This window comes from Amphibalanus amphitrite, unplaced genomic scaffold (genome assembly GCF_019059575.1).
Source record: "Amphibalanus amphitrite isolate SeventyFive unplaced genomic scaffold, NRLGWU_Aamphi_draft 000286F_arrow, whole genome shotgun sequence".
Lineage (NCBI taxonomy): Eukaryota > Metazoa > Arthropoda > Thecostraca > Balanomorpha > Balanidae > Amphibalanus > Amphibalanus amphitrite.
Window position 1 is genome coordinate 324,114 of NW_024881781.1, and position 21,063 is coordinate 345,176.

A 21,063-nucleotide genomic window follows, 5' to 3' on the forward strand; every position below is an offset into this window, starting at 1 on the left:
GTTGTGGTAAAACGTTGTGACAACGTTTTATTGGTACGTTGCAGCAACCGCGCACTTGCAGCATTATATTTTGATAATGCATGGTGACATATAAGGCCATATATTGCATTTCCTTTGACTTTCAACGCGCATTTTCAGTTTTCATCGTTAAATTTGACATGTTTTAACACTAAGACTGTTCACGTTGTCAGCTGGTGGTCGCCAACACGTTGTTAAAACGGTTTGTCACAACCTTGACATTATAGGTACTGAATAATTAGCGGTGTTTTTACAAGTAAATTCTGATACCTCTAATATAAAAATATATATATATATATATATATATATATATATATATATATATATATATATATATATATATATATATATATATATATTTATATATATATATATATATATATATATATATATATATATATATATATATATATATATATTATATATATATATATATATATATATATATATATATATTATATATATATATATATATATATATATATATATACCATATAACATATAGTTGGAAGGCGGGTGGGTGACTCCGGTAAAAGGCGGGTGATGGTGACTCCGGTAAGCCAGTCTTTGCCGTAGCGCTCCGGAGTTACTATGGTTTCGGACCGCCAAGTCCGGCACAAATCCGGCTCCCTGCCACCCAAACAATATGCCCGGTTACATAGCATTTTTGTCGGGGCTGTTGCTCACTTCTTCTGCGATAATTTTAGTGCAGTACTTTTCGTATATTTAGATGAGATCATTGTGTTAATTACAAAGCGTCATTGGCATGTTTTGCAACATCACAGGCGGAGCTAGAGGCTTGCAACTATCCCTATGTAGACGCGGCTGTTATCCGCGGCTGCCAGTGAGCCACGCCGGCCGCCAGTGTCGAGCGGTGGATCGCCCTGACCTCGCCGGAGGGGACGTGACGTCAGTGTCACCGGCCGGCGTTCAGAGCCAGCCGGCCGAGCCGCAGTCTGCGCGGCGCGAGCGAGCAGTGAGGGCCGGCGGCGGGCGCGGTTGAGATAGCTGGAAGATGAAAGATAGCGCCAGTTGTCTGCGTTTGATGTGATTATTGCTTTGACTGGTAAGTGAAAGTACCATTTACGAGTAGCATTTGCAAGATTGTGCCTTGTAATATCGTGCGGTCTAGGCTATAGTTCATTGTACGAGTAGCTCTAGCCTCTAAGGTGTTGACATGTTCGATCTAGCCTGTCGCACTGTTACGGGAAGACTGGTGCAGGTATTTTTGTGATTTTTTTCATGAATTGAATGTCTGATTTTCCCTCATGTCTTCCCGCAGACGTCCTGCAACTCGGCAGCGCGCCTTGTGGCAGGCGCCAGGCCTACTGTCGGCAAGGCGGTAGCGAAGTGGCTGTTCGGAAGCTGCGACCGGAACGGGGGGCGCGCAGACCGTCTGGTCAGGCACTGCCAGCTGCCTAGGGAAATCGAGGCCGCAAATGAGTCGGTGCCTAACGGTCCGCCGAGTGATCAGCGAGGGTTAGTGAAGAAGTGAACTTCCACCAGTTCTGGCGTGCTAGCGGCTAGCGCTAGAGCCGGTAGAACCCATTCCGTCCCACGCCCCCATGGGGGCGCCCCTGGGCCCCATGCCCATCACCGATGCCGCCGCTGTCGTTTTTTTTTTTTTTTTTGTAAATTGACCTGTGTGATGTATTGAAATATACACTTCTTACATGCCTTTTTTACAAGTCTAGAGAACGGGAAGCGAGCGTCGGAAACACATTCCGAGTATGTTGCGAACACGTTGAGAGGACGTTGCGAAAATGTTTAGAACATTTACTCAGGGTCGCAGGGACGGCAATACGAAGTAGCGACAACGTGGTGCGCACGTGATAAAAACGTTCAGAAACGTCGCAGAGACGTTGCCAAAGCGTACTAAACTCGTGGTAGTCACGTTGTGGAAACGTGGTGACAATGTTCCAGAAACACTGTTGGCACGTTACAGAAAACATTACATAACGTTGGCGGGACGTTGTGAGAACGGTTTTGGGACGTCACGGTCACGTTACAGAAACGTTGTGACGACAATCAAATGCATGGTCGGATGACGTTGTCACGCCGTTGTCTGGAGTCTACAAAATTACGTTGTCACAACGATGAATCGGAACGTTGTGGTAACCATTTGACAACGTTTAAACGACGTTGTAACAACGGCAAATTGTTAGCTGGGTATCGGGCCCCATTCCGGCCCCTTCAGTGACCGTGACCGTGACCGTGGGCATTTATCGAGGAACGATTGAAAACAAACACCTTTTTTATCGTAAAAAGGCAATGTCCGAGATTCATAGCTATCAACTATTCTTTGATCGGTTTCCCGTTTCGTAAATAACTTCGTATTTTCGTAATTGTCGTATCCATTTTCGTATCCGTTTTCGTATTCGTAACTTCGTAGGTATTCGTATTCCTATTTTTCGTAATTATGCGTAGTGCACATATATCGCCTGCCAAAATCTAATGCTTCCCAGGGACGTGCTCACCCAAAATGTCGATGCTCCCAATCACAGGGGTCCGTTTCGGCGATACAAAAGTGTATTAATATACATGTTTTACATTCGATGAGGGTCACAGTGCTTCAATTAGTCAGTATATTCTGGTATCACTTAGTGGTCTTCTAAGTGAAATAACGCCCGCCGCGCCATCAGTCGCGTGCCAAGTGCGCCCCGTCTGCCTTTAAAACCGCCTGTCATTTTTGAGCATTTCATTCGCAGTCACCGCGGGAGAATCGCCTCCGTCCAGCGCACCTAAAAGCGGTATACACACAATGTGCAGCATTTGATTGTAAATTACATCACAGACATTGTGAAAGTCGCACTTGGGTCGGACGAGGAAGAGGCGGTTGGGACGGCCGGGAGCCTGGTCGCCGCGCGGCAGGGCGACCGACCCGGAGCCGACCATACGACACGTCCAGTACATACCGCCGAGAGCACGCGAGCGAGCCTCCCAATCAGCTAAAACCGGCGCCACCCGAGCGGCTGGGGCTCGCACTAAAATAGTACAAACACGAGACATAGGACAAAGATGCACTACAGAGCACAGCGGAGGAGACAGCAGCGGCGGCGGCGGCGGCGGAGGCAGGTCGGCGGCCGCGTCTGGCCGGCCGGCCGACCGGCGCCGCCGCGCCGTCGATCTATGTACAGATGAGGAGCGCCGGCCCGCCCGCGAACAGAGCAGACGGGCGCTGAGGTAAGGCGTCCGGTCGCTGCCGCCGCCACCGCCGTCGGCCCGACTAGATACCGACTGATATGAGAGAGACCACCGCGCCGCAGGGAGCTGCTACACCAGTGAAAGACAGACACACGCCAGTCACACACGCCGAGCGCCGATCGCTCGCGCACAGCCGCCTACACACGCGCACGCTCCAGGCACACATTCACCACACACAAACCACTGACACCCGCGCCCGACGGCCGGCCACCGGCGGGCGCCACTCTGGTCCCGGTCTCGGAGAAATGGGCGGCGCTCGCTCTCCCTCCCTCCCACACCAACTCTCTCCCTCCGTCCCTCGCACTCCCACTCTGTGTCCCTCGCGGTCTATTGTGTCCTCCATGACGCGTCCAGTCGCGCAGAGACATCGCGTCCAGTCGCGCAGAGATCGTGCGCGCGACGCGGCCCGGCTGTGTGGCATGTGAGATCAAGTCGCGTGCCGGCCGCGCGCGCGCCGCCGCCGCCGCGGAGTGCCGTCAGCGGGCGCGGCCAGCGGCAGCGGACGAGTCGGCAGTCGATAGCTGAGAATGCCCGCTCGCCGGAGCGCGCCCTAGTCAGCGCTGGCGTCACGCCTCCCATTGGTGAGGCGAGGGCGGCAGCTCACTGGGATGCGCTACGGTCGAGCTGGCGAAGCTCCTGTACGCCGCCGACTGCGGGTTGATACACAGCGGCACCTTCTCGGGACTCATGTGGTTCACGATGAACTTCCGCATCCGGTCTGTGGGGAGAGTGGGGCGACTGTCAGCATACTGAGGACTGGGGTGGCAAGCACGGCATGCTAGCGCCGTCTGGTGTCAGAGAGCCAACATCTGCTTTCTAATCTATCCACTAGAGGCGCTGCCACTAAGGCACAGCTCAGTCAGCCAGAAAAGGCAGATACCCCACGACATCCACAAGCACAGAATAAGCAGCCCTTTATATCAAACCCCATTGGTCGCTCTACGGCCCTAAAGCTATTTCATGGGTCCAAGCAATATCACCACCGGACAACTGATCAGGACATGTCAGATACGCACCTTTAACCTGGACGACCGACGTCAGCTCGCGCTCCCAGGTATCGTCGAACGCCTGGTGCGCGCTCGGCTCGTAATCCTGTGTGTACTGACGGGGCTGGCCGCCGGCCGACCAGCAGCAGCGGCACATACAGGCGTGGTAGCGCAGCCGGCCCTCGTCCAGGTACGGGTGGCTCAGCGCGTCCGTCACGCGCAGACGCTTCGCCTGAGGAGGGAGAGAGGGGGTGGTCAGAGGGGGCAAGTCTAGGGGAAGGCGCACGGAGATAGATTGGTTGATGTTGAGACGCAAGCAGTGAGACTTGGTGAACTGGTAAACGTCTATCAAACACCGCGCTTAGGTCAGAAAATCGTTTCCTATTTATAAGTATTTCCTAGTAAGTGGGTTCCCAAGACCGGAGTTAGCCGCAACACTATTTGATGAACAGCAGCTTTCTGAGGTGCCGGTCGGCTCGGTCAGTGCGGCCAGCGGAGCCGGTCCTCGCCGGCCGTTTCACCGCTACATCAGACCGTCCTATCCACCGTCAACATCGGCGTATTTCGTAACTTCCATGACGTCACCGCCGTCTCTGAGTGACGTCACACGCGCCAGCACGGTCTTACATTGGCCGCGGAGCAGTCAGGACAAGACACCGGCACGTGGCTACTTAGGTGTCGCAACACCGCCGGATCAGCCACGGCTAAGGCACGCGAGCAAACTGCAACATCGACGCAACCATGCCCGTTTGACGCCTCTGCGGACTGGGGAGAAAACAGGCGTCCCGTTCACACCTCGCGCTGTTGTTTGCAGGTAATCTCTCGTGCCAGATTGGCTCACCGCGCCACGTGCCATGACAACAGGTGAAACAGGCATTGTCTGACGGTGCCAGTGGGGCACCATCGGCTTGGAACCGTTACATTGTACTGGCAGAAACGACTGTTAGTAAGACCCTCAGTCTAGGCTAGTCGTCCACTTCCGCATCTAACCAGGGAGTGACAGGAGAGCCCTTACTGTGGGCTAATCCCTAGTACTGGCGGATAAATCCTCTTGCCCTTGTAATACGTCATATAATCCGGAAGCGATGTAAGGCCAGTAGGAGGAGATCTTGTGTAACGCTCAAGGAACTTGCCAAACTACAGAAACAATGAGTGGCCGCTTCCCGATCAACTTTCACAAATCAACTTTCGGCGATCCTTAATAACTGACCCAACAATAACAAAATGAAAACATTTTCGCGCTGCTGACTTCGGAAGCATGCTCCCGTCCACTTAGCTCAGCTTCCTACCACATCCTGGTTCCGTAACTCCGAAACCAAAACACAACGAATCGGATTTCCAGCCCACCTCCGTTTATACATTATTCAGTCCAATCTCCGTAACCATCGAGCTGCGCACTACACTATCAGTTCCTGTCTCTCGAATTATGTAATCCTCCTCTCGATCCTTCCCAGGCCTGAGGTCCCACCTATACCCTCCCCAACAGCTCCCCGACTGATCGCAATTCTCACTGGACTGAAGGCGAGCATCTGAGCCAGGAGGTGGACGGCATCGGGACTCGTCTGACTGGAGAGACTGTAGAGCACATGAAGCGCGGCCGGCTTGTAGGGGCGGCGCATCATGTGCTGGCGCGCTCCCTGGCACACGGTGGACATATCCTCGGCACTAGGTGAGCCCAGTAGGTCGGTGATCAGCTCCAGCTGCTGGATCGGTGTAGACGCCTGTCGAAATACGGAGAGAAAGGTCAGGTCACCGGTCGGGTCGGGTTACCAATCGTGGGTCAGAGTCCCGGGGGCAGGGCATGGGTCAGAGAAGGTTGCGTATGAGGCCGGGTGATATTTGAAGGGATGGAGGCAATCGCCGTGGGCGCGGCATGACAGGAAAAGGCGAGTAACAAACACAGTGTGTCCAATCAGATGGAAAGTCGCCCTCCGTCCAGCACTCAGGTCACGCCCGACCCGCTCACCGCCTCACAAAGGTCAGGATAAGGTCAGGGCGAGCACACGGACGGAGGTCCGTGCGGAGAAAACACAAGAGGTCGACCGGGCGTGACAGACCAGTTTGTACCACCACCGGCCCTGGATGCTGAGTGCTGACAAACTAACAACCAGTCAGCCGGGTCAGTGGGTGGTGAGGGGCGGGTGGAGTAGGGTCAGGGCCGGGTGGACTGTCACGACACCGAGTGTGTGTGTATGCGACAGCACCGCGCCGGTCGGGCCACGGTCACCTGGTATTGGCCGGAACCGTCACGGCCGGGCACGTGCCCAGTCGGCCGGAACGGGTCACGGTCAGGATTGGACAGAATGTCACCGAGGTGCCAGCGTGTGACAAGGGGTGTCACTTAGGTACCGTGAAACAGGGGACAGATTGTCAAAAAGATAATGTGTAACAGGGAAGCGAACAAGTGTCACCGAGGTTTGACGTACCGCGTGGCAGTCCGCCCTCCAGAGGGCAAACATTTAAAAAGTGAGATTTCCGACCAGCGCACTAAAATTTGGTACGAAGTGCTTAACTAAATGCAGCCCCATCATTGATATCCTTGAAATATCAACAGCAAATATCTCATTAGGCAACCACCAAACAGAACACAAGCCTTACCTGGAAGAGGATTCTCCTTCCGAGCAGCTCTGCGAATATGCAGCCGACCGACCACATGTCGACGGCGGCGTCGTAGTGTGTGGCGCCCATGAGGATCTCCGGGGCGCGGTAGTACTGCGTGACCACCTCCTGGGTCATGTGGCGGCGCCGGTTCGGTTCCTCCACACGGGCCAGGCCGAAGTCGCAGATCTGAGGGAGAAAGACAGAGGGAGGTGTAAGAGAACTGGGTGTAGAGAAGCAACTCAGATAAAACGCTTCGGCGCCACCGGTAAACAGCAAATGGGCATTAACAGGAGGCATTTATAACAATATTCGTTGCATAAGCGGAAGTTTGACAAGAAAGCTGAATAACCAGGGAAGAACGAACAAAGGCTAACGGTAATATCAAGTAATTCCGCAGTGCCCCGGTGTTCAACTAGGTAACAGGCGTTTCGCAACACCTTCCAACGGTACATCGTAATGCATTCACAGCTGGACATAGCAGCTGATATCCTTCTGCAAAACACAGATGCGACGAACGCGAGGCCGACGGCCGGCGCCCGGTTGCCAACCGAACCAAATAGCACACATCAGTCAGGGATTGCGTCGGGCGTGGCGGCTGACCCCTCCCCTAGGTGACAGCTCTGTGTCAAAACGCAGCCGCCGGTTATCCGTTCCGTGACGATCTCCGCAAACCAGCAGTGTGGCTCAGCCGTCCGACCCAATTTAGCAGCCGGCGGCCGCTTTCTCTGAGGGTCACCGCCAAAAAAAAAAGCGGGCTCTCGTAGCGACTGCGGCGCAGCGCGGGGAAAACGAGCCAGACGCCGAGAGTGCCCGGGTCTGCGGAGCGCCCAAAACCAGCTCGGCAGCTGGCGCAACGCTGCACCGGCGGCCGCGCGGCAGCTGCCCTCTCGGCGCCGGCAAAACTCGCCGGTACATTGATCAATCCGCGGTCGACGGGCGGGCCGCCAGCGCACCGCTCATAGGGCGCTGCAGCCGGCGCGCACGCGACTCCCGCTCGGTGCTGCCACGTGCAGCGGCGCGGCCGCTTTGTGCGCCAGCGGCCGCGTGCAGGACTCTTTGTCCTCCGTCGGCCGGACGGTGTTCTATATACTCTGGGCCGGACGAGCCGCGGCGCGGCGCTGCCGGCCAGCCGGCGCGCCCCATTGGATTCCCACTTGGCGGCGGCGGCCCATCTTGATCTGCGCCCGAGGCCGTATAAACTGCCGTCCGAGAAGGACAGAGGATGGCAGGCGATTCGGCCGCCTTCCAGCAGCGCGAGACAAAGGCCTGCAGAGCAACATGGGAGCGGCGCCGGGCCGCGCTGACGTGGGGAGAATTAAATTGGGCCGGACCGAGCCAGACTGGTGCAGGGATCGATCGGGTTTACATGGAAATGAGCTGGACGGAATGACGACACCGCGAGCTTTGACAAGATGGTGAGAGTTTCGCCGAGTTTGGGGTGGAATGAGGCGAGTTCTTGGTACGATTGGCAATGAACTAGGCAAAAGCCAGCCGATGGGAAATCGTACGTGCTCGGATGGGTCTCTCATGGTCCCACATCAACCTCAACGGACCCACAGCACCGCTCTACCCTTACCTACCACAGCCCCAACCCCTTCCTATATGCTATTATGAGTACCGAGAGCACCATGCTTCCTGGAGAGGGAAGCTATGCACCGCGGCAGCCCCATGGTCAGCACCGGTCACCGGTTCTCCATCACCTCACCAGGTACCGTACAACGTCAGAGCCATGTCCGCGCTCACACTACTTCCTCTGAGTCAGAGGGCGACCAGGAATGAATCGCACGTGAGACATTACCCAGCGGCTCTGTGATTCATGGGCTTTAAATGAATTTCCGCCAGGTCAACGGTGCTTCCTCTGACAAACACTCGCCAGGGTTTTTTTTAACATAAGTTCCTCAACCCTGTGCACGAAATGTCACCAGAAATCCAGTCGCTATCGTTCATCAATGATCAGCTTCGAGCAGTTGATTACGTCAGTAAGCAACCGGCTAAATACACTAAAAGGCCGGTTTTCATCCCCAGCAGCTCTCTTCACCAAATTTATCCAAACCGGCACACACCACAGCCAGTCAATACCCTCCGCGACGGCCCGGGAGCCGGACGGCAGCTCAGACAGCTGTTTTGTGTGTTCTGGCCGACGGCCAGCAGACCGAGAGATGTGCACCACTCCAGGGGGTGCCCATGCCGCATTGGGTCAACACTCCACGCGTGGTCATCTCGCAGAGCGCCACGCAAGATGTGCCATCTGCTGGCTTGGCAGGCGGTCCTCGTATCGGCAGGCTAGTATACATTTTATACAATCGACATGCCTATATCACCTGGCGAGCCCGTATCACCAATCAAGTTATATCACCTGGCGAGCACACATCACCCGGTGCACGTGACCACGGGCCGGCCCGGTGGCAGAGATCAGCTGCCGTATGATGGTGCTAATATGGAGCAGCTGGACCGGCAGACACGCTGCAGCAGCTGCCACTAGTGACCCTCGGACTGCCCGCATAGGCGACCCTACCCGACCCGACAGAAAGCCAGGGTCATCGGAGCCACTTGGGGACAGAGCAGCGCCCGTCCGCCATCCCCGTCACCCTCTGGGGACACATGGCGGTCGGTTCGATGGTGGGAAGACAGAACCTGGGAGACGCCGGCGGGCAATCCCTCCCCTCCCGCCGCGCACATCCCTGAGCTCACAGAGCCGAGCGACAGCCAAGGCCAGCCCAGCTGGCGGGCCGGGCCGCTCCACAATCAGTCGTCCACGCTCCATCGGCGGCGGCTCCGTCGTCGCCGTCATTCGGCCCATCCGTCCATCCGTTCGGCGCGTCCGTCCCGGCAACAGGCCGGTGAAAGTGGCGCCCGGCGACACGCGGCACTGCCGGCGCAGCGCGGCGAACGGCGGCGCAGCTGACCCATTTCGCCGCGCCGGAGCACGCCGCGTCCCCGCCACCTCTGCCGCGGCCGGGCGCGCACAAAGAAGCGACGTTTTTGCCCGGTTTCTTGCGAGTTGGACGATATTGGTGTTCCGACCGGCTGGTCCGAGCCCTGGGGGGACGGCCGCGTTCGGCAACCACCAATTATAACCTACAGAGGAGCGGCCGGCGGGGCAGAGAAAAACGCTGCGTCCGCGGTCATGAGACAGCAAGCTCACCTTTAGGACACAGTTTGAGTTGACCAATAGGTTGCCGGGCTTGATATCTCTGTGCAGGATCTTAGCCGAGTGCAGGTACTTGAGGCCTGAAACGGAAATTTCTCCCGTCAGTCAACTGCTCGCGAGCCATTGCGAGAACAAGGAAAACCTAGCACTGTAACGACAATGGCATCACCCACAAATATGTAACCAGTGTACACAATACAGCAGCATTTATGTTGAGCAGTCACGAAAGGACATTCTCATTCCCACACGGACACACTGACAGCTGATACACTCGGTCTATCACGGGTCTCCTGAGCCATAATCTACGGTCATTACATAGCCTCTCACCACTCGCACACACACACACGGCACACAGGGCACACAAACAGGACAACGGAAGCGCGTTTACGGTGCGTCGGCACGGTCACAGCGGTGACAATGGTGCGCCGCGTCTGCCGCTCAGCCGCGTGCCCAAACCCAGCCACCAGCCACAAATTGCCTGTCCACAAACAAAGCCCGGTGGACAGCGGCTCGGGCGGAGGCGCGGTGGGACAGCGCACAGTGCGTGTGTGCCGTGACGGGCGTGTCAGGGCGGCGGGCCGCCCCCGCCCCCGCCCGCCGCCCGCCGGGCGGCCAGCTGGGTGGGGGCGGCTATTTTCTATCATCGATCGCCGCCCTCAGCTGCACGCAGTCGGCAAGGCCGCCCGCAGCTGGCGACCGACCAAAGCTCAGCCGAAGCTCCACCAAAGCTTGAACGAGGCTCGACAAAGGCCGTTACGCCAAAGTCCCACGAACTACTGCACAAAATTTAACAAAGGCTCGGTCATATGTCTCACAAAACTCAACCAAAGCTTCACCAGCTGTCGGCCAACTCCTAACCAACTCTCCAAGAGTGCCTGATCCCTGTGGCGACATCTCAACTCGGCGTGGCTCTTTCGACCCTGGAGGAGGCAGCGAGGCGTGTCGAGCTGTACGGCGCCGAGCTGGGATCGTGCGCAGCTCCTCTCCCTTTCACCGGGTGGGTCGGTCGCACCGTGCCGCGGCCGCCCGGTCAGGTCGTCAGGCAGGTGCCGATGCCGTCTGGTGGTGACGGGCGATGGGATGGGATGGTGGGAGAGAGATGAAACGATGGGATGTTCCCGCGGGAGGGAGGAGGGACGATGGGATAACACGTTGGGAGAGAGAAGGGATGATAGGATAGCACGTTGCTAGAGGGCAGGCGGCGATGGGATGCTACGGCGGGATAGGGCAAGGCACGGCAATGGGACAGCGCATGGCACCGCCGGAACGCCATGATTAGAGTCGCCCACACGGCCACAGCGCACCAATCACGTCCAGGCGTCTCGATGGTGCCACGCGCGGCTCGCAGTCATCATCGACTCATAAGAGTCGTGACGAGTCATGGAAGCCCGCGAGTGAAGATGTGATCATCACAGAGTCGGTGATAGAAAAGATCCCTACGCATTGAGCCATAGCTTTGCGTCCATGTAGTGGTTATCCTACAGCATAACTCAGTCATGTTGGCATGTCAACTAAATACCTCAATATGATCATTCACATAGCAACATGGCCAGTCGATGTGAATCAGCACACACCTAAAGCCGTAAAATAGGCTCGAAATAGCTCGCCCCAATGCCACTTACCACATCAACTCGACCGTAATCCGCGTACCCAATCGCTCAATCGCTTTAGTCACAGGACATTCATCACCAGCTCAGACTCGGACATACCTATGTAGATGGCACCCCGATTACCGCAACACGCCGCAATGACGCAACCTGACGCACCGCGTCACTTTTACTTCCCAGGCGATCTGATCGCGACGCGCGGCCGCCGCCTTTCCTGACCGTCCGACTGCAGGGTTGCCGGGCGCGAACAGTTCCCACGCCGGAGCTAGCTCGTCCCCTCATGGTTCGCAGTGATTCCCATCTCGCGCCCTGCCAACCCGGAGCCGGAGCGGCAGTGAGTGCCGCTGCAGCAGCGGCGGCATACCGGGGTGACCGCTGGCATCTCCGCCCCGCCGGGTGGTATCCGGTGCAGACAGCAGCTCAGGATAGACAAGGACCCCGCACTGACTGGCCAGGAAACCCATACAAAATGATAAACCAATCACATGAAATCGTTACTGTCATACTGTCCTTGTCATTGCCAGACCCTAACAGTGGTTGCTGTTATAGCCTAGTATTCAGACGCCACCAGAACGCTCCAGGTCTCAGTAAACAGTGCTGACCGGGTCGGTCACCAAATGTCACCATGGCTCGCTCGTGGCGCTGCCTCTCCTCATCGTCTGCGGCTGGTGTTGCGGTTAGCCGTGGGGCTCTGGACACGTGTTGCAGTAGTGTGCGGGAGGTCCTCAGACATCCCTCATCCGTCCCTCTCTCTGCCTCCCCCTGACAGCCGGAGCAGTGAGTTCAGCCTGCTCCTCCCCTGCCTGTGGGACACACTCAATCCCGCCCACAGTGGGCCAGCAGAGGTGCTAGTGCTGCCAGAGAGGCCATAAATGCAGTGTACAGTGTACACATTGATGATTCGAAGGCCAGTGAGAGCATGAAGAGGCAAAACGATGACCATGACGGTACATGACGGCTCTACAGCTGCGGAGCTCTCCGCCATTGGACGCCATAGGCATCACACTCGACTGGTTTCGTCTTTTGAGCGGCTCCGGCCGGGAGATACGTGGCACTTCCGCTGTCCGGCGGCGGCCGCGTGTCCGTCCTATCCCCGACCTCGGTATCGGAATCCCCTTCGCCGCTATCACAGCAGAGCCCCACACCGAGCCCGCGCCGGCCAGAGGAAATACCAGTGGAAATGCCGCAGTCCAAACCGGGATACCGAGATCCGCTTCGACTGGTCCCACGCTATCGAGCTCACGTCAGCTAGCCTGAGGAGAGCCTGCTGATGCTTCAGTCGTCATCACTACTATCCTTGTCTAGACCCGCTCTCTGGAGAGACTTTCCGGGTGGCCACCTCATCGGGACGCCGAGCCGCCACCGCAGTCATTTGGAAGGCACGGGGATGTCCTGGAGTGAGGGCGCCGAGTCGCGGCAGCACTGTCCTCGGTGCCACGAATAGACGGCCTCGGTAGGCAGATTTTACCACCGCGCTCTGGCGGCCGGCACGGCTCCCAAAGAGCGTCCCTGTCTGGCTTCGTAGCATTGTCACAGCCGGCAGTTGCTGGCACAATGGTAGGGCCAGCGTTGTGAGCGTGGAACGGCTGCCACACGAGAGCGCGCCAGCAGCGTCCCTCCGAAGCCGTGCGCGGCGTGTTTCACAATTCACACGGGCCACGTCACACGGGCAATTCACGCTGTGCGAGGCCAGGTGTTTCCCTGATGATGGGAGAGCCGAGAGAGGAGAGAGGAGAGAGACGAAAAGAAAAGAGGAGAGAATGAAAGGAGATGGGAGGGAGGGGAGAAGAGGGAAGAAGCTTTTATGACAATAGTACCAGTGCACTGCTGGGTAACCAGTGAACTACGCCCGGCGCCACAAGTAAAACATCGCATATAAAACTGGCACAGCTTTTGTTTGCAACAAACATCGGTCAGTACCTACTGGCTGCGACCCGTGGGATAAAATCACGCAGAGTGAAAGTGCGTGGTAGTGCAACCCCCGGAAAACCGGTCACAGTCGCCCCGGGTCGCGGTCACCACCATAGCTGACCTGTTTCCCCGAGTTCAGTGGGTAAAGTTCAGGGCCAAATGGCCTAACCTCCACTCGCCGGTGAGGGGCCGACTGCAGCGCCCCTGGCGGCTAGCCGGCGAACCACACCGGTGAAAGAGAGTGAAGCGGCAACGGCGGCAGCCGCGGGCCCTCGATGTGGGTCAAGTTCTTCGGAGCCGTCAGCCGGCCGGCGTGAGGCGCGTTTACGAAACAGCGCCGCGATTGCCGGTTCGGTGGGCGGCTCGGGAGAGAGAGAGGGCCGGATCGCAGCCACAAAGAGCCGGCGGGAACGGCGGCGCCGGCCCGTGACCGTCGTCAGGAGCCGGCCGCGCTCAGCGAGCAGCGCTGCCCGCTCACCGCGCGGCCTTAACCCGGCGGGCAGTCGCGCACGGCCGCCCTGGCCCTGGCCGCTCCGCTAGATACGGCGGCCTCTCTCACGCACATCCTGTCAGCCAACCTACCGAGTCAGCGCCATGGCCCACCCGAGCCAGTCACCCCGCCCGCGACAAGCGTAGCCGAGGTCGAGCTCCGCCAGCTCAACCGCTCTGAACTGACACATCCCAATCCACCAGCCTGAAGCCACGAGTCAGTCTCCGAAATGAGACCAGTAATGTGTAACAAGTCAGACGGACCGGCGGCCGTGAGTGATTCGACTTCCGGCTCGGCGCTGCGCACACGCCCGCTCGTCGGGTGCGTTCATTCAGTTTCCGGGAATCACGCTGATATCTCACTGGGTCCCGGAGGCCAATACCGACATCTCAACGGATCGCTGGACCCAATACTGACATCTGAACGGATCGCTACGGGTGGTCAGAAATCCAGTAAGATGGAGTTCAGTTCTATATTTAGGCTCACTGTCAGAACAGATCTGCAATTACGGAGATAACACGCGTTCGTGCAATTTCCTTTCTTCGGGAATGGTCACACCGATGGCATACTAAAAGTTTATTCCGCCTGCCGTGAGACTGCTTAGACTCCTGGTTGAGCCTGCTACATGACCCATACCGACCGTGCGAGCACATGGACTAAGGCTGGACAGCCGTGGACGGTGGTCACCACACCGCGAAGGCCGGGTGGCGACACCGTCCACACGTCCACCCGACACACTGTGGACAGTGTGGACAGGGCGGCCACCGCGGCCCAGGCGCTGTGTCGTCACAGGCTCGCGATCGGCCAGTATTGCGCCGTCGCGCTGCCCCGACCGGCCTGTCCAACAATGGGTTTAGTTCGCCCGGCTGGCTATGGAGATTGCTGCATATGGCTCAGCTGGGACCGTGGTAATCCAACCAGAACCGGCGCAAGGCAACACACACCATCGATCGTTGTTTAAAACAACTCGCAATAACTCGTACTGATGACAGTCAGCTAGTGTTTACCTACAAACGCAACTCTCCCTGACCTGACCGTGACCTGACCGTGACCTGGCCGCGACCTGACCGTGACTGGACCGCGACCTGTCCCAGCCCGGTATGACGTCATACGCCGGGTCAGGTGTACCGTCACACAGCAGTGGCACAGGTGACGCAATATGACCCACATCCAGGGCCGGCTGTTGCACAGCGAGCCTGGTGGCCGGCGGATCCAGTCGAGCCTGTCTTCACTAAGAGATACAAAGCGCAGTTGCACAAAACTGCCAGAGAAAAATTCACAGGGTGGGGCAGACGAGAACGGCGGAAAAATAGGCTCCAACTAGACCAGATGCAATGGTTCAACTAATGAAATTACTGAATATTCACACATTTCCCAAGATTCAATGATATCATTTAACACTGTGCCTTTGTGGCGAAATGGCTCGCTGGTTATTGGTTAATCCAGTGCGCCACATTTTATGAAACCCGCTCAGAGTTCCACGCTCATGAGGTAAGTTTCGGTTGGTTTAGTGGCACTGGGCGCACCTCGGGGGCCGTATGTCCCAATCTGTGGGAAGTAGCGCGTCTGTTCGACTGCAGGAGCTGGGGGAGGGGCGTACACAGAGTGGTAAGGGCGGAGCAGACCCCACGGCTCACCTAGGTACATTATATGTACATATGTGAGAAGGCAAGAAGAAAAAGGTGGGAGAATGGGACACTCACGCGGCCGCCTGATCGATAAGGAAGTCTGCTCGGACACCCTTAGCACAAATTGCCCGGGTGCAGACAGCACCCGGCGTGCGCTGCGCACCCGCTGCCCGGAGCGCCCGAGCGGGTCATATCCCACACGTCGAGGCCAAGTTTGACGTCATCCGTCCGCTGCACACCGGTCATGAGCGGCGTATGACGTCACTCAGTTGGCGCAGTGACGTCATACTGAGCGCCGGCGGCGGAGCTCGATTGGCGTCAGCCGGCCGGGGTGAGCTACAAGTTCGCAATGCTGACGGATGAGGCAGTGACGCGTTCAATGCGGGCAAGGCCGTCCTAACAGCACTGGGCGGTGTCACACTCAGTAACGACAGCCGGCAGCTGATGTCGCCACGACCGTCACAGCTGCCGGCGGGCGCACCCAGACCGTCACGGGTGTGACGCGGTGTGCACTGACGGTCCGTCCGCCGTCACCACAAACAGACGGGTGGGCCAGCTCAGAGGGCGCGGGGACCATTGCGGTCACAGAATATAAACGATGACTCATAGAAGGAGGCGGGGTCAGGAGACAGTCATCTCCCGACGGTCCGCCGCGTCACCGCCAGCCTCCGACACAGATGCGAACTAAGTGGCGAAGCCAGCTCACCGCACAACCCATCGGCGAAGCCAGGGCAGCAAACTCCTCAACCACACTCCAGAACATCCCAGCGTCCCCTTCCCTCTCTGACGACCAATTCCAAAGAGCTGTTGCACGCGTTTTCCCGTGCTCGGCGCGGGCCTGGCAGCGTCCCTTAGGGCACTGCGCGACGCGTCTCAGTAATCAATCCGCACCAGCCGAGTCGAGGGTGAAATAAATCGGCCGGTAGAGCAGCAGCTCAACTGGTGCCTTCTCCGCCTCAGCGACGAGCGCCTGGCTGGATATGGGCCTGTAGTGGAGTCTAGGAGGGGAAAGCGGTTGTGGGCCTGGCAGGCAGCCGCTAGGATATTTTGAGCAAATAAGGTAGGGTGGGGAGAAACAACGGAGCATGCCCGGATCGAGGAAAGAGCAACAAAGGGCCAATCTGCTAAAGTAGCGAGCGGCGACACCCGACAAATGTCGAAGACGGGAGACAGGATGTGTAAGTAAAAAGACGAGAAAATGTGAGAAGATAGTTAGGCATTGGCAAAAAGTAGGAGACACCAAAAGTATCACACACGTCTCGAACATACCACCGGAGGAAAAGGAATGCGCCTCGAGATGAGACGGTAGGGCAGCGACCGAGCGGTCATCCTCCAATAAACTGTTCCATGGTACGAAACAATGCCAGGCGAACGGGGCGACAAGACACCAGGGGCAGAAGAAGGCGCACAAAAACATGATGCATCACCGGCGCCGTGAAAAACGGCGGCGTCCTACCGACAACGAACGGTGCGGAATGGGTTGAGAGGATGGAGGGCGGTGCCCGAGGGTCAGATGGCAGGGCCTCTGGGTCCGTGTATGATCCCAGTCGTACCGGTACTTTGGGTGCCGTTGGCCGTCTGTCTCTCAGTGTTGTCTGTATGGGTGTCTGTTTGTGTAAGTCTGTTTGTCGGTCAATGTGGACTAGGCGCGAGTGCCTATCCGTGTTAGTGTATCTCTAGGTGTGTGCTCATGTCAGCCGAAAGTTGCATGTTAATTGAGTGAGCTTGCTGTGATCGAGTGCGTCAACCAGCCATTCGGTGCTAAATCAGATGTCTGCGGTCAATAAGTGTGTTGGTCTGCTTGGGTGACTGTGCTTGTCTGTCCGTCTATCTTTGCGTTTACTCGGGTATCGGCATTGGTATCTCACTGGTTGCCAGTATCTGTCTGTGTCTCTGTGTCTGCTATGTCCCGGTGACGGTGCCGGCTCCATCGCCCCGCTCGGGCGTCCCCGCCGGGCGGCACTGTGATCGATACCGTCCTACCGTGCTCCGCCGGCGGTGGATGCCGACTTCAATCTGCCCCTCGCAGCGAGCGAGCGCCGCGCCCGGCAAACGAACGGCCCACGCCGGCTCCCCATCAACACACACACACACACTCACAGACAAACAGACACACAGACACGCAGGGTGGAGAACGAGCGACGGAGGAGCGGCGGAGGTTCGGCAGAGCAGGGGACAGGGTGACACTGGCATCGCGCCAGACCGTGACACCAGAAGTTGGGCGAATCTGCAGAGCCGGGACGAAAACTGGACAGGGGAGACAGAGAAGCGCAGTAAATGGATGGCTGGGCGGATACAGAACTCCTCAAACGTCACTCGATTCCGACTCAGTCACACTCGGCTCAAATAATACGTCTCTGATGGTTAAAATGCATGAGCAGACAGATGCTAACCAGCCTCAACAAACAGCGCACCAACTCACTTCTAAACAACGTGACAATCACAACAAACAACCGAGGCACTGCAACTCAAGGACCATTGCCCTCTAGTGCGGCTACAGCTCAACCCGACCACACATAACCACTAACTCTCCTGAACCCGGCCTGTTCACGACACTGATGGCATAAACAGCGATAACTCGATACTGATCACACAAACCGAACATCACATCAGTATCGGTGACAAATGTTGCGTCACCGCTACACTGACGCCCCACTTCCCCTGACTCCCCCGCACAAACCCCTTCGGCACTCACCTCGGAGGATTTGGTAGAGGAAGACTTTGACGTGGTCTGCCGACAGGTGCTGTGGCGACACGATGATCTTGTGGAGATCGCTCTGCATCAGCTCCGTCACAACGTATCTGAACATGTGACAGTCAAGGAAAATAACAACGGACAAGTACTGTAGGCATTAGATAAACATAATGACAACTGGTCATGTTTTAATTCTCTGAAAGCAAATATGGAGCGGGATGAATGATGCACAATTCTAACTATTCGTTTGACTAATACTGTTAGTACACTCGAGGGCAGATTGATGTTCCACCACTCCCTACCCATCAGGCTTCCATGGCTCAGCACTGGCTGCTGCCAGTGGCAGCACTGGCAGCACTGGCACTGGCAGGCAGTGCTGAGCAGTGCTGAGGGCAGGCAACACTGGCAGCAGCCAGTGCTGAGCCATGGGATCGCCCGATGGGTAGGGAGTGGTGGAACATCAATCTGCCCCCGAGTGTACCTAAAGCACTCCTCCCATATTTTGCCCAAGTCCAGCCATGTCTCCCTACACTCTCGCCCGCATCAATCGCTGCCAACATAACCACCGGAGCAGTTTGAACCCACGGCCAGGCAGCGTCGTGCAACAGGCCATTTGTGCCTTTTACGACAGCCGTTAGAACGCACGATGATTATGAGTGCATGACGCAGCACCCACCGTTTTCCGTCGGACATCAGCGTGGAGCAGTCGAGCGTGGTTCATTACGAGTGTTTCCGTCCACTAAATGGACACGGTGATTATGAGGGTAACGACTGCATCAGTTACAGTGGCCGATAAATGATTCAGTCGGGATCGACCGGCCAGGAGTCGCGCGGGCCGGTGACCGCAGGTCGTCCGGTTCACAGGGGTGGGTGAGGTGGAGTGGTAAAGGGTAAATGGGTTAGCGCGAAGGGGGAGCGTGGTCGGCAAGGCTGTAGGTAGGTATAAAAGCTCGAGCTTTCCTAAGTCCCAAACCATCAACGTCTTTGTGCGCGCACCGAGCGTATTCCGCAGCCCCACCCGGGAGCATTCCGCCGTTCGAGTGATTCCCCGGTTCCCACGAGTGCGTGCCGTCGTCTTCGTCGTCACGGCTCGGTTCTGAGGCAGCCAACACCAGTTACCGGCAGCCGGTAGAGCGGCGCGCTCACGATCAATACGCGCTCTGAACACCGGCTCGCGCTCTCCAAACCTCCCCTCGCCGTGCCGCCACAGAGACGACTCTCGGCGGGCTCTACGAGCTCGTCCCGGCGTTTTGCCTCCTCAGATCTAAGCAACAGCCGATAGCTCGGGCCTCGCAACGACCGGGCGTCAGGCGCAGCACACTGACGGTATATCAATATAAAACGAGGGCTAGTGTGCCATTCCCGACACGTTGCTCGCCTTAGAAGGTTTGAGCATCTGCTTAAGAAGTTTATGGATAAATTGTTTAATCAATTTGATAGTTACAGGAAAGCCTGTTGCATGGGAACGCCTGGGGCGTTTGGCGTGAGACTATTCTCGCCCCAGGCGCAGGTGGGTCGACAGTGATCGCGCAGTCGTTCCACGATAAACTCGTCAGCGGCGGGGTGTAACTACCGCCCGTGATGTCACCACAAACCCCATGACGACCTCTCGGGCGTAAACATCCCGCGGGACCTTCCATCGATCACGCTGACAGGGTCGGTCGGCCGGACACTCCGATCTGTCGGACCCGTTACTCGGGTCTGTCGAGTGATACGGACAGGCTGTAGGAACTGCGGCAGTTACTGCGCGTGTTAAACATACGGCGCATGATATGTGCGGGCGTTGCTTTCGCGCGCCGCCGCCCATCCCACGCGTCGGCCCGGCTATCGTGACCGGCCAGGGTCGAGATTTATGTGTAATTTTCAGCGGCGCCGCTGCCGCGCACGCAACATGATAAAGCCGTCCAATCGGGTCTCGGTGACAAAGATACGATCACAGCCGCTAGACGGTGCGCAGATCGCGGAAAGATCGCCCTATTGTCGGCCGGCCCGGCGAGTTTCTCCTCCGCTGTGGACACAGTTAGCCGGCCCAGGAAACCGGCCGTCCTCTCCGTACTGCTGCAGCGGGACGGCCGCCACATGACAGCTCTTCTCGCCTTCGGAGCGTCCGGTTAGCGGAATGTTCGACGCTATCTGCCGCACCATGTCATGTTTCGACACTGACACAAAAACTCTAGTGACTTTTCACTGAACACATCAGGGAAATCTGCCGCTCCTGCCCAGAAACCCACCGAGTTTTTACGAGTGGATCGCGTTGAAGTGTGGCCCTCGTCTTGACTCTCGAAACCGTGCTGAAAATGATACAGAGCGATCCTGTGAAACAGCCCTAATGCGTTGTTGAACTGCAGTTAGGCAGCTTTTAATCACGGCGCTTTGTCAGCGGAATCAGGCCGCAACCAAAAAAAGACACCGCACAACGTATCCAGGAAGACAAAACAGCGGCATTTTGTTGTCAAACATCTTCACTTTTCTGAATCTCTGCACGTCACGTGCTTATCAGTGCGGCATCGCGCCCACATCGCGGAACCACCGGGCTGGATCCATGTTGGTCGGATCACCATCCACGGTCCTCGGAACACACCTTGAGGAAGTGGGTCGGTGGTTGTGGTGTGGTATAGAGAGAGGGGAGCGGCGTCAGGCCCGGCCGGGGCGACCGCTGACCGGCCGACCGGTGCCGCACGTGTTTACACAACGGGCACCGGGCGAGCAGAGCGGCCAGGCCCCAGGGAGCAGGAGAGAGGACAGGAGAAGTCGGCTTTCTGATCTCGGGCC

General features: G+C 57.2%; 1 protein-coding gene across 1 annotated transcript in view; it reads right to left on the reverse strand.

The window, feature by feature from the left end:
* Positions 1-2,529: 2,529 nt before the first annotated feature.
* The window catches only part of LOC122387412 (serine/threonine-protein kinase NLK-like), a 44,624-nt gene continuing 26,090 nt past the window's right edge, over positions 2,530-21,063 (reverse strand). Inside the window, exons 5-10 of the mRNA XM_043377582.1 lie at positions 18,292-18,398; positions 9,955-10,040; positions 6,807-6,995; positions 5,720-5,929; positions 4,239-4,440; positions 2,530-3,940 (exon numbers count right to left, since the gene is read on the reverse strand). Coding sequence (XP_043233517.1) covers positions 3,789-3,940; positions 4,239-4,440; positions 5,720-5,929; positions 6,807-6,995; positions 9,955-10,040; positions 18,292-18,398 — 946 coding nt within the window. The 3' untranslated portion in view covers positions 2,530-3,788. The remainder of the gene's footprint in view (positions 3,941-4,238; positions 4,441-5,719; positions 5,930-6,806; positions 6,996-9,954; positions 10,041-18,291; positions 18,399-21,063) is intronic.